Source organism: Pelodiscus sinensis, chromosome 14 (genome assembly GCF_049634645.1).
Source record: "Pelodiscus sinensis isolate JC-2024 chromosome 14, ASM4963464v1, whole genome shotgun sequence".
NCBI classification, from domain to species: Eukaryota; Metazoa; Chordata; order Testudines; family Trionychidae; genus Pelodiscus; species Pelodiscus sinensis.
In genome coordinates this window covers 4,586,397-4,600,148 of record NC_134724.1, presented here as the reverse complement: position 1 = coordinate 4,600,148, position 13,752 = coordinate 4,586,397, and the positions used below count along the sequence as shown (strand labels likewise).

Here is a 13,752-nt window from a genome sequence, read left to right as displayed (position 1 = left end):
GCTTACAACATTCTGCATCATCTTCAATTTTTTAGTTGATAAACTTTATTTCCATGTAGATTACATTGCAGCTGTCTTACCTTGAAGTGAGAAAGGTATGAATTAATGAATGGTTGAAATGATAGTAGAAAATGGTTGTGTAGTTAGTTGATTTTGAAATCTGTATCATAAAAATGTTTTCTAAACACAACATGTAAATTCAATACATTAACCTTTTTTTTCTTTTGCCAGGCTGATGTCCAAGTACATTTGATTGGTGAGGGTTGCAAAAGTCCCTTAGAAAGTTTTTGGAATGGAAACAGCATGATATTCATTATGCAGAAAGCAGTTAAGTGGGTTGTATGTGTTTGGTTTTAAAACTAGAGCTTTATATTAACATCTGGATATATTCAAATATACTCTAATTTTCAGATCTACACATGCATTTCTTTTAAAGGGACATGTTGAACTAACTGACCAAATGGAAGAATCACAAATTGATGATGCCACTAATATTTCAGAGTTTACACCAGAGATGGGTTCTGGGCCAGTTGCTCTATCTGTTGGAAGAGCAAAGTAAGTTTCCATAGTTTTATCTTTTTGTTTAAAAGCAGTTTTAGACCTTATTCAACACAAAAGTAAATTCTGTGCAACACTGCTGTGTATAGTTAAATTAAACGGACAATGAGAGGATCACTTGATGATTACCTATTCTGTTCATTCCATCTGAAACATCTGGTGCTACCACTGTTGGAAGACAGGATAATAAACTGGATGGACCTTTGATTTGATCCAGTATGGCTGTTCTTATATTCTAACTAATCATAGGAATTTGAAAACCCAATAGAATTTTGTGTGTCTTATGTATACACTAGCACATTTACCCTGTGTTGCTCTGGTCTAATTTGGTGGTCTTAGCTCTTACTGCTTAGAAGGAGTTCTTGAACAAATAGACAAATTCTCTCAAATATAAAGTTTCGGTAACCGGGTTTGGTTCTTTAAAGGATTTGAAACCACAGAGAGAGGAATACTTCTTTTTAGGGTTAAACAAAGATTATTTATTTTTTCTATTTACTTTATAATCAATTTTCCATTTAAATCAATTCATTATTTTTGATTTTTTTAAGACAATATAATATACAAAGAAAAAGTAGAAAAACAGTACAGTTAAAAATAACAAGAAATAATAACCTCCTACTGATATACCCTCCTGAGTTACCTTTAAGAAATTTATGGAGTTAACAGTTATATAATACTCACGTTAAGAAAAATAGAAGCATTGCTTAGATTCAGGAGATATTCTTTTCTTTATGTTTTTCCTTTCTTTGGATTTTTCGTTGCAACTTACGACCGGTATTCGTTCCCCTTTCGGAGCTTATTTGTTCCCCTTTCGGAGCTTACGTACGGCAGCGAGATTCAGCGCCGGGGAGGGAGCCCTGGTTGATCAGACCTGGCTTTTCGGATTCGCAACCCGTCCGCTCGTGGTCTGTTTCAGCCCATCTTATATACCCTGTTTCGGTATTTTGGTACTCCTCCACTCGCCTGACAATTGCTGACGTTAGATTTTTGTTGTCTCATTCTGCCCTTATAAAAAACTTTCGTCTGCTCCATTTGGGGTAATCAGCACTTTGTTGCATACTGCTGTCTGAGTTACTTACTTCCCTAAAAGCGGGGTTATTGTTGGTTAACCAATCAAATTTTGTTTTTATTTTTATCTCCTGTATCTGAGAGTGCTGCCTTTCCTTTCCACTTAACAATTAAACTGGTGCTCATTTGACATATTCTGGGTAGGCCTCAATACCTTCCTTTCACATCCCCCCGTGTCAAATGAGACACTTTAATTACAATAACTCTATTTCCCTCTGTGCTTGTGCATCTGCTATTTGCTCATTTTCTATTTGTTTTATTTTCATATATTTTATAGTTTGTTTTTGGGAAAATATTCCACACATATATAATATTCTTATCACAATTATTAATATTATTATTGCACAAACAATCCAAAACCATTTTCCTGATATCAACATGGATAAAAAGTTCCAAACACTTGCTCCCCATCCTATTGCACTTTCTATACCCTTATTAATTGTTCCATCCAAATCATTTAATATGTCCACAATTGTTATAGGTGATTCGTCCACATTCCTTACAGTTTGATTCTTGATTGCTAGCTCAATAAATTTTCCATTTTTTAACAAAATGTTCCAATTTGGTTTCTCCACGTCCAGATTTATAACCTCTATTTTTTGTAAGTCCAGTTTTTGTATTGTGAAATGCTCCACTCGTAATATTACTTGGGCGTCTTGGAAAGTTTGTTTTGTTATGGCTTTCACTTCTCCTGTTAAAAATCGGATCCACAACACCGTATTTTGTTCAATAGTCTTATTGCCTTTTCCAGTGCAGTTGTATCCCATTTGTGTTAAGTTCCATAGTCCATTTACATTACAAAAAGGTACGGTGACATTCATTTTAACTGGTACAACATAACATTTATTATGCATTATCTTTTTGCTTAACAATTGCCAAATTGAGTCACTACAGTGACAAACAATTAAATGGGTCTGGTTAGAGCCTATGTATTCTTTACATTTGTTTGGTAACCAATTAATTTTACCCGTTAATGTGGACACAACTTTCTGTCCATTAAACAATGCTGGTTTACACATCCTGAACTTTTCTGAACTATTACACCAACGCTCAGGTGTAGTAACCATTCCTCTTCCCCATACTTCACTTGTTTCTTTATATCCTACTTGTTGGTACACCATTGCTTCCCATCCTATTTTAATTCTATGGGATGTTATTTCATGACTTATTTGTGCTGTATTTGGTATTTTTACCAATGGTGCCCTTCCACTTATCCCTCTCTCATCTTCCTCAATTTTTTGCAATAATTTTTTTCTAAAACTACTACTACTATACAAACTTATACAATTTAGATTATTTAAATACATAGATATATTTTTACTCCATTCTTGTGTTTTATCAGCATTTGTATTAGATATGTTTACAGCTGTATTTACCCAATGTAATAATTTTGCCGTTTCAGCTTTCATGGTGACTATTATTTTTTTACTTAATGAATCAATTGCTAACAAATCTGGTTTTACATCCTCCTCCCATTGCCTTAATAATTTTTTGGTTGCCCATATATCCCATGCTCCTCTTTTCTTTCTTCGTGACCCCCATGTTGTGCAATTTATGCTATATTTAATATTCCTTCCTTCATTTTCATATGCTGGTTGCAATCTTATTATTACTCCTCCTGTTTCTGTTGATTGTAATTTTGAGGGGGGTATTACAACTGTTAATGTTGGAAGGGTTGTATTACTATCTGGTGTAGCTAAGGCTGTGGTTCCAGATAGTGGAATTGTTACAAATGTGGGTTGGATCCATGGGTCACATGTTTCTGTTGAGTTGCTAATATTAAGCCATACGCCATATAATGGTGTTAAGCTAAAGCCAAATACACCCAGGCTTGGGGCCTGTATGCCTATCATTGTATTGGGGGGAGTGCTATCATATGATTTGTTTACCCAATTGTTCATATTAGCTTCAATACTATACAAGCGGGACATATTCCAACTGGTATCATTTTCCTGAACTATAACTAGAGTTTGATTTACCTCTTCTTTCCAGTGGGTGGTATATTTTATTTTACACACTTGCCACTGGGCTGGTTTGTTAGCTAATTTAGTTTGGGTATTGTTGTTATTTTTGACCCAGGTCCAGTTTTGTTGTAATGGATCATACTTACCATCTATGCTGGTCCATCCTGCACCATTAACGTGATTTTCAGTGATGATGAACAACCTGTAACATATAATCTTGCGTAACTGTTAATTTCATTCTCTACTACTTAGCCAATTATGGTGTGCTAATCCTTTTCTTGTTTTTGTTGTGATTACATAGGTGAATGGTAACTTTCCAGCTTCCATTACTGTTCCTTCTAATGCCACTCTTTTCTCCTTATCCTCCGTTGGCCATACAATCCATATTTTTTCTCCTTGCTTATAGGAGGGCTCCCAGTTTGGTTGCTGCTTAGGTTTTATATCTGGCCATCGGCTTGTATGTTCATTCACATTTAATAAAACTGTATCCAATACTAGGTGCCAACCTTTAAAGGTGCCATCCTTAGTTGCCATTTTTAAATGTTGTTTTAAAATATCAATTTTCTTTTCTACTACTCCGCTGGATTGAGGATGGTATGGGAGATTTAAATGCCATGTTATGCCCTTTTCCATGGACCATTGTTCTAATTTCTTACTTCCAAATGGTGGGCCTCCATCTGACTGTATTATTTGTGGGCGTCCCCAAGCTGCCATTATTTTTTCTAAGGCTTTTAGTATATGTTCTGCTTTTGTTTTTTTCAAAGGAATTACCATAGTACTCCGACTTCCCAAATCTACTACAATTACTCCTTTTGGGTATTGTTTAGCATTTGGTAATGGTCCTATTAAATCTATTTGCCAGTGGTTTCCTGGTTTATAATATTCTGGGTTATATGCACCATAGGCATATTTTAGCTGATTCATGCGTTTAGTATTGTGACAGATTTTACAGGCTTTATGTATTTTTTCATGTTCTTTTACTCCAATTATTGATTCTCCTCCTGTGTACTGTCTTATCCATTCTCTTTCCTTTTGTATCCCAAAGTGGCCTGTACATTCATGTAACCATTTTATGAATGGATCCACTTCTCCTTTTTCTTTGTTTTTTTCTACTAACACTTCAAATTCTTGCAATTCTTTATCTAGTTGTTTGTGGTCAGGATTGTATCCTTCTTTATGGCTAGGGATATGTTTCACTGATGTGCCACTTACGTGATTTCTAATTATGGCCCATATTTCTCTCCACCCTGCATGTGTTTCAATGTCTGTATTCCCTTTTAACAGTGTCTTTATACAATACATACTATCTATGCCTAATTCCCATGGTTCGTTAGGGTGACTCTCTTGTGCATGTTGTAATCCTATTCTAACTCCTTCTACTTCTGCTTCTTGGGCATTCACTTTTTCCCCTAACACAATAAAGAACTTTTTTTCACATTTGGTACAGTAATATCCTGCCTTTGCTTTTCCCCCTTTTGTGCTCCCATCTGTAAATATCCAGGGTGTTTCTGTTATTCCTGGTGTAGCTTTTGGGGCCTCCCAGGGTACTAACTCCACTCGCCTGACAATTGCTGACGTTAGATTTTTGTTGTCTCATTCTGCCCTTATAAAAAACTTTCGTCTGCTCCATTTGGGGTAATCAGCACTTTGTTGCATACTGCTGTCTGAGTTACTTACTTCCCTAAAAGCGGGGTTATTGTTGGTTAACCAATCAAATTTTGTTTTTATTTTTATCTCCTGTATCTGAGAGTGCTGCCTTTCCTTTCCACTTAACAATTAAACTGGTGCTCATTTGACATATTCTGGGTAGGCCTCAATACCTTCCTTTCACATAAAGATAGGTCTGTCTTCACTGCCGGGGAAAGGAGGAAGAGTATGTTCTCAATTTGAGCTAATTAACTTGAAGTAAAATCCTAGTGAGGAAAAGGCAACTTATAGTTGTTACACAAATTAATAGGTTATTTAAAAGAAGATTATTCTATGAAGGATCTTCTATAATCTTTTTATGTTGTTGTGAATTTTACCTCTTATGCAAGTTGCAGCAAATTGTCCTTTTTAGGGATGCAAAAAACTGTTAAAATAATTAACCAGTTAAATGGATAAAAGTATACTGTTTAACCAGTTAATTGCTGGCACGCAGGCAGGCAGATGGCAGTCATACACCAAGAATAAGTCTCAGTCCTGCATGCTTACACACCTGATCAGTCCAGATTAAATTAATGGGATGGATCATAAGTGCTTTTGCAATATCAAATTTATTACTCTTTCAATTATTAATATTTCCAGTATATATGAGCTCCCTTTCCATGATGAAATAGTCATCCACTAATATACAGATACTATGAAGTGACTAGTTTCATATGATGAAAAAATATTCAGAACTTGTCCAGTATTGGAAAGAAAAAGGTTAGGGATATAAAAGGTTAACCATTTCTTGGTGTATGGGTCTGGGTTCCTGCCTGCCCTCCCCAGCCATGCATGATGGTGCAGCAGGGCTAGAGCCACTGCCTGCGTCAGTGTAGCTGGAGCTTGGGACCCTCCAGCATGGCCAAGGAAAGTGTTTCACTGACGCTTCCGGGAATGGGGTCCAGCTGGCATTTCCTAGCATGGCCAAGATCCTGCCAGCCTGGGCTGCCCCAGCACAATTAGTGCTGGCACCCCACCTGGCTGTCCCAGCTGCTCCAGCACATCTGGGGTTGAGGGAGCTGATGTAGGGCGCAATCTTGTCTGCCGCCCCCAGATGGCTGGCAGGACTAAGCCATTGCTGCTCCAGCCTGGCATTGTTGGTCATCTAACAGTTACCTGGTAAGCTTAATGCTATCTGGGTAACTGGTTAAATAGTTAACCTTTTACTTCCCTAGTCTTTTTCTTTCTAATATTGGACAAGTTCTGAATATTTTTGATCATATGAAACTATTCACTTCTTAGTATCCATATATTAGTGGATGACTATATTTCATCATGGAAAAGTAGCTCATATACCGGAAATACTACTAACAAACAGTAGTACACTTTTGATATTGCGAAGGCACTTACAAGCCATCTCATTAACTTAAATTGGACTGATCAGATGTGTAAGTATGCAGGACTGAGACTTAAATGTTTTTTTGGTGTATGACTTTAAAATGGTGGCCGTTTTTTTCAAGAAAAACTGACTTCAATTTTTTAATATATATCAGAAGACACCAGATAAATCTAGGGAATGTTAAAAATCGTGTATTTGAGTGAACGTGTAACTGCTGAATTTTTTAGCGGTTACATGGTTACATGCAGGGGAAGGCAGATGGGAACTGGTGCTTGTTGGGAGTCAGCTTTTAAGACAGCTTCCATCTGTCCCCCCCATTGCTGCCTCCATGGGAGGCAGTGGCGGGGGGCAGGGAGAGGGAGCAGGCGGCTCCATGGAAGCTAGCATTAACGGAGAGCCAGTTTAAAAGCTGGTTCACCATGGCTGTGTCTAGACTGGCAAGTTTTTCCGCAAAATCATCTGCTTTTGCGGAAAAACTTGCCAGCTATCTACACTGGCCCCTTGAATTTCTGGAAAAGCACTGACAATCTCATGTAAGATCGTCAGTGCTTTTCCGGAAATACTATGCTGCTCCCGTTCAGGCAAAAGTCTTTTTCTGAAAGACTTTTGCGCAAAAGGGCCAGTGTAGACAGCACAGTAGTGTTTTCCGCAAAAAAGCCCCGATCGCGAAAATAGCGATCGGGGCTTTTTTGCAGAAAACTGCGTCTAGATTGGCCACGGACGCTTTTCCACAAAAAGTGCTTTTGCGGAAAAGCATCCTGCCAATCTAGACGCGCTTTTCCGAAAATGCTTTTAACGGAAAACTTTTCCGTTAAAAACATTTTTGGAAAATCATGCCAGTGTAGACGTAGCCCATGTGTACTGGCTCTCGCCTGTCCCTTTGCGCCATTGCCTCTGATACAAAGTAGAGCTGTCAAGCGAATAAAGAATTTAATTGTGATTAAAACATTTAATGGCGATTAATCATGCGTGCCTCCCCATTGAAATCCCATGGCAACGTTTCAACAGGGCAGCCGTGCATGGAGCCCAGGATCAGCTGGAGTCCCCAGCTGACCCTGGGCTCCATGCAGCACTCCCCCTTAGAAGGTTTCCAAGGGGCAGGAATTAGGAGCCTGGGATCAGCTGGGGACTCCAGCTGATCCCCAGCTCCACTGTTGCAAAACCTCTTTGAAGCACCGGAGGGGCTTGCACTGTCTCTTTGAAGTGCCATTTTGGTGCTTTAAAGGGGGCAGCGCATTAGGAGCCCGGGATCAGCTGGGGAGTCTAGCTGATCCCCGGCTCTGCATTGCAAAGCCCCTTTGAAGTGCCGCTCTTAATTGTGACTATATATATTTGTTATTAAGTTTCTATATGTTGCTTAATAGACTAGATGTTAAAGTAGTGTGACTAGAGAGAAGTTAACTGGTATCATGATAAATTTTGTTCATGGTTATTCTTTTATACTTTTATTTCTAGGGAACTGATTTCACTCTATACCATGTCACAAAATCCTAACATGACCCATTTGAACATAAGCAAACGATGTGTGCTTCCTCCCCTTTGGGTAAGGTGTGACTGCTCTGACGCTGAACATACCTGTTGGCTAGGAGCTGAGCCTCTCAAACATCGGGACACAATCACAGGGATCAATCTCCATATAGTTACATGTAATGGTAAGTGCCTTCTGCCTATAATGTTACATGATCAGTGCTTCACCGAAGCTGAGAGAGGGAAGGACAAGAAATAAGTGACAGTTAATACACTAACAATCTATATTGCCATGATGGCTGTCCATTTGTACTCTTTAACCTAAATTTTCATTACAAAATTGTCTCTAGCTCAAGTGGTATAAAAGAAGACCTTCAAAGTGTGAACGGAATGCAATCAATGCAGTGATGTTTTACAGCTCTTCAGACGTGAAAAAAAGGAACAAAATGAATGGTCCTTCTGAACCTTAGAAACTAACAAAAAATGTAGATAGTATCATGAGCTTTCGTGGGCACAACCAATTTTTTCGTCTGAAGAAGCTCATGATATTACCTACATTTTTTTTAGTCTCTAAATTGTTGCAGGACCATTTGTTGTTTATGCTTTTTCAGTTACAGACTAACATGGCTACTCCTCTGAACCGTTCAGACAGTCTGACACAGTAATTTTAGAGAAGTGAGAATTTCTCCCGCACATGTCCATACTAAATGCTGTGAACGACCCGTTTCCACCCTGACTTAGCTTCATTAATACAAGCAACTTCTTCATTATACATACTCCTGCTTCTGTAATTTCCATTCCAATTCATTTGATGAAGTGGGTTTCACCCACAATAACAGATTTATTAGGGCATAAGTTTGTCTCGAAGGTATGGTAGGATTCCTCTGTTTTTACAGATATAGATTAACATGGCTACGCCTCTGAGACTGAACTATACTGAACATTAAAAAAATACTTTCGCCACTACTTATACAAAATCAATAAAGGGATGATTGACATTTTGAAGAATAGAGTTATCGTGAATAGTATTTCATTCTGGATTTTGGAAGTATACCACCGCTTATGTTTTTTCCTTGCTGATCACTTAATAATTACATCTGATACTAAATTCAACTTGTGGTTCGAATTTTCTGAAAGTCTCTCTTCCTTTCATAGGTCCTACAGCTGATAAAACCTGTTTTGAAAATCTAGAAGATCTTAAAATGGCACACAGAATCAGACATCACTCATCTGTTGTAGGTTTTTTATATTTTTCTCACCCTTCAAAGTATTATACATTTAATTAGTTTAGTTAATCAATTCTCAAAGTTTTTGGGCTCCGGAGCCATTTGCATGCATAAAAATTTATGCGGAGCCCTAGCGGTCCACTTATTGTATGTCTTGTACCTATCAATGTTTCCAATTTGTCAATCTCGCGGAGCCCCTGGAGATCTCTTGTGGAGCCCTGGGGCTCCACAGAGCAGAGTTTGAGAAACACTGGTTTAGTTTATAAATAGTGGTAAGATTTTTTTTAAAGGTCTCTGAAAAATGTTTGATTAGTGGAACACCTGTCCATACTATGTTGATTTGAAATTGTAGGGCTCTTTTGCAGGCTTCAGAAAGTATCATGTAATATTCTTTTGAAAATAATCATTAGATTGGTAATCTCAGTTTTAAAAGTCTATTTAAAATTTATTCTAGGTGGCAACCAAAGGCTTTGCTCAGTATGAGCTTGTTCGATCCACTACATTGGAGGATACAATTGTTGAATCAGAGAGTAATATATCTATTGATATTACATGGAATAATGTGAATAAGATTCTGGAGACACCTCCACTCACTGCAGTGGCAACATTGGTAGGAGAAAAGCTCTTGGTCCTATTTATATTAAGTATTGCGGCTCACAGAAAGTATGCTAATTTTTGCTGATTATATTATTGTGGCAGTAACAATATAGCATATTGATAACATCCATAATAAATAGTTCATCAGCCTGATTTCTGTTGTTAAGGTTTTAGAAATTTGTATTCCAGAGTCAGTCTGATGTGTGTGGGTTATTTTTTTTATTTTGTTTTTGTTTTTATTTTCAGAACATTAGATTGGAACCTGGGGACCCAAGGAGTCCTGTGTTCGAGTTACATAGAGAACTGCAGTTTCTCCTTGTAAGTATGAATGTGAAACTTCCAGTTTATATCAGTTTGGTTGCCAACATACCAGGAATGGTATTTTTATGTTGAGTATTTTGGTAACTATTTATAAGGTTCTTTGAAATGACATGACTATATTAAATGCAAATAACTTTTAACACAGTGTTAAAGTTGAGAAATAAAGGATACACAAGTCACAACATTCTAAAATTTCTAACACAACATTAGCTTGGCTGTATTGCATACCATTTCTTGGTGGAATTTTCATACAGTGGTTCATTTTTGTTGTTTTTTACGAGTAAAATAGATTTTTATATTCCTGTGCAGAACCTCAAACAAAATAATCTAGATTTTTTCTGTTAGGTTTTGGCTGAAGGCTTGAAGACTGGAGTGACGGATTGGCCTGAGCCTTTGGTAGCTGAATCAGCGGTTGAGCTTGTTCAGGAACTTCTGAATGGTATTTTTAATTAATAATTTGAGATGCTATAAATGGATAAAATTGTGTAGAGAAATGCAAATCTTGTAATCAAAATTTAAGTTAAGAAAAAATGGCAAGAGACTTAAAACTTCACACGAATGAAATGAAAATGCAGCGTAAGGTTATGATAGTATTGGAACTGTAGATGGCAATTTATAAGGTACAATAATACACCAAAAGTGGTCCTGAAACAAGTTACTTTGTATACCTCTAACTCTCCTGGTGAAATCTCGAGAATCTTGTGAAACAGGTAAACTGTAGTGTTGAAAATAGGAAGAAAAAGATTAAATGAGACAAATAGAAATCTCTCCTACAACAGTTTATAGACTGAGACAGGAAAGAACACATGTAAACATAGTGGCAAAGATTTTCAGTGACTAATGATTTCAGTTTCCCAATCTTTGTGTGCCCCACTTGTGTTATATTAAATTATCCTGAATTTCAGCTAGTGCTAAATATGCCAACATCTCACTTCTAAAAATTCTGGCCTTTTATGACAAGAATTTTTTTAGCTTAGAGCAGAAGAGGGCAAATGTATTGGCCTGAGGGTGGCCACATCAGGGATCAGAAATTGTATAGAGGGCCAGGTAGGGGAGGCTGTGCCTCCCCAGACAGCCAGGCATGGCTTGGCCTCATTCCCCTATGCAACCCCCACATGTTCCCTCAGGGACCCCTACATTCTATCCAAATTCCCCCTTCACTCCCTAGCCTCTGAGGACTTCCTGCCTCCTAATTAACTGCCTTTGCTTCCCACCCCCTATCCAATGCACCTGCCTCCTGATTACCCATATTTCCCCACTCTGCCCGCTAGCTAACCCCACGTGTTCCCTGCCCTCCTAGGATCACCTAACTAACCCCCTGCTCCATTCCCCCTGGGACTCCCTGCCCTCTGACCATGCTACCTAGTGCACTGCAGATGGCAGTGCCACAGCCATGATGCCCAGAGTTCTGAGGCAGGTAGTGCTGCAATCAGACCACCTGGCCAGAACACCTAGGCGGGAGCTGGGATGATTGGACGGAAGGATTCAGCAGACTGGATTTGGCTTCTGGGCTGTAGTTTGCTCCCTTCTGTTGTAAAGGATATATCCATGCGGGTTTAAGACAGAGAACTTCAGAGTGAAATTGAAATTATCCACAAATCAGCATATAGACTAACAGAGAGAAGGAGAAAATGTATGTAAGAAAACCAGAGATGTTGATAAACAGTAAAACCACTGTTTCAATTTTAGAGAAGTGGTATTAATTTTAGAGAATAGGTATTAACAAATTATCCCTAGGCACAGGGGTGGATGATAATTTTGCGGGGCTCGGGGCAGCGCCTCAGGGCCCGGGCGGTACAATTTCGCACATGTGCGTCGGCAGCAGCTGACCGGAAGTAGTGTTTCGTGCATGCGCCTCGGCAGCAGCCAACCAGAAGTAGTGTGCGTTGGGTGCATGCGCGGGGCCTATTGAAGTGCGGGTCCCAGGGCAGCCGCCCCGCTCACCCTGCCCTATATCCGCCGCTGCCTAGGCAAGTGACTACAGTAAAAGTGTGAGAAATTAATAAAACAGTTTACTTTAAAAATATACATGAATGCACTGTACTAGACTAAATAAGATAACAAATCCTTCCATTATGTAGCTGAATGTATTAAATGCAGGATTATTGTGACTTTCTTCAGTGTGCATACACCCACTCTTTCTTCACTCCTCACCACCCTTGGGGAAGGCAAGGAACCCAAGACAGTATTTCAGGAAACCCCCATGTTACGACGGCCTGACTTGTGACTCCCCGCACTTACGATCAAGTGTGGAAGGGGCCGAAAACTCCTGACTTCCGTCTTCGGCCCACATTTACGATGGCACATGACGCCTATTGTCAATGAGGGTTCAAGTTATGACGCCCCCGACTTGTGACGCTTCCCCAGGAACCAATCACGTCACAAGTCAGGGACTGCCTGTATTAACTCCTATTTAGTGGGGGAAGATTTTTTTCATAAGTCTGATCAGATCTTATCAGACCTGAGGTCCCTTCTAATTCAGTTCTATTATCTAATAGTAGAAACAGTGTTTAGAAGGAATCACCAAGAAAGATACAGGCAGTCCCCGGGTTATGTACAAGATAGGGACTATAGGTTTGTTCTTAAGTTGAATTTGTACGTAACTTGGAACTGGCTCCAGATTCAGCCGCTGCTGCTGAATCTGACCAGGGGCTGACTACAGGAAGCCCGAGACAGAGTTACTCTGCCCCCAGCTTCCTGGAATCAGCCACTGATCAGTTTCAACAGTGGCTGAATCTGGAGCCTGGGACAGAACAGCTGGGGCGCTGCCAGGTAGGTCCCCCCAGGACCAACCCAGCAGCACCCCAGCTGCACTACCCCAGGCGTCCACAACAAAAGCCTGGTCTGCTAGGTGGGGAGGGGACGCATTAGCTGCCCACCCCCCCCCCCCCCCACCAGACCAGGGACACCCGGAGCAAAGCCGCGGAGGCAGCAGGGTCCCACGCCTCCGAGGCTTTGCTCTGGGTGTCCCTGGTCTGCTCGGGGTGTCCCTGGTCTGCTGGGAGGGGTCCCCAGCAGACCAGGGACACCCCGAGCAAAGCCGCAGAGGTGGCAGGGTCCCGCGCCTCCAAGGCTTTGCTCGGGGTGTCCCTGGTCTGCTGGGGACCCCCGCAGCAGACCAGGGACACCCGGAGCAGCTTTTCTCGCCCCGGAGGATGCGGTGGCGGGACCACTGCGCATCTGGGTGGTCCCGCCGCCCGCAAGTTCTGGGGCGAGAAAAGCCCCGTTCGTAAGTGCGGATCCGACATAAGTCGGATCCGCGTAACTCGGGGACTGCCTGTAATTTGTCCACATTTGTTATCCTTACAACTAATGTCTTTTATTAGGACCAAAATTGTAACATATCTGGGACTTAGGTTGTTGTTCAGCTATGCATAGCTTATCATAGTGGCACAATTCTTTTTCCTGCTCCTTTAGATTTAAAGAACAAATTGGATGGATTTAATGCATCAGTACACAAAAACGCTGCAGAGGTATGTGTATTTTCAACCATTCTTGTTTCATTCACTGTTTCTGCAATAGTTTG

The 13,752-nt window shown here is 40.0% G+C and overlaps 1 protein-coding gene across 4 annotated transcripts in view; it reads left to right on the top strand.

Annotated features, from left to right (window-relative positions):
- The window catches only part of ZWILCH (zwilch kinetochore protein), a 32,420-nt gene that overhangs the window by 5,662 nt on the left and 13,006 nt on the right, over positions 1-13,752 (top strand). Inside the window, exons 3-10 of one of the 4 annotated variants that reach the window (XM_075896872.1) lie at positions 232-327; positions 437-555; positions 8,071-8,267; positions 9,238-9,317; positions 9,763-9,918; positions 10,152-10,223; positions 10,572-10,665; positions 13,644-13,699. In XM_075896872.1, the coding sequence (XP_075752987.1) occupies positions 232-327; positions 437-555; positions 8,071-8,267; positions 9,238-9,317; positions 9,763-9,918; positions 10,152-10,223; positions 10,572-10,665; positions 13,644-13,699 (870 nt within the window). Of the gene's footprint in view, positions 1-231; positions 340-411; positions 556-8,070; positions 8,268-9,237; positions 9,318-9,762; positions 9,919-10,151; positions 10,224-10,571; positions 10,666-13,643; positions 13,700-13,752 lie in introns of all 4 variants that reach the window. The other 3 variants (XM_075896871.1, XM_075896874.1, XM_075896873.1) reach the window with 3 other exon arrangements.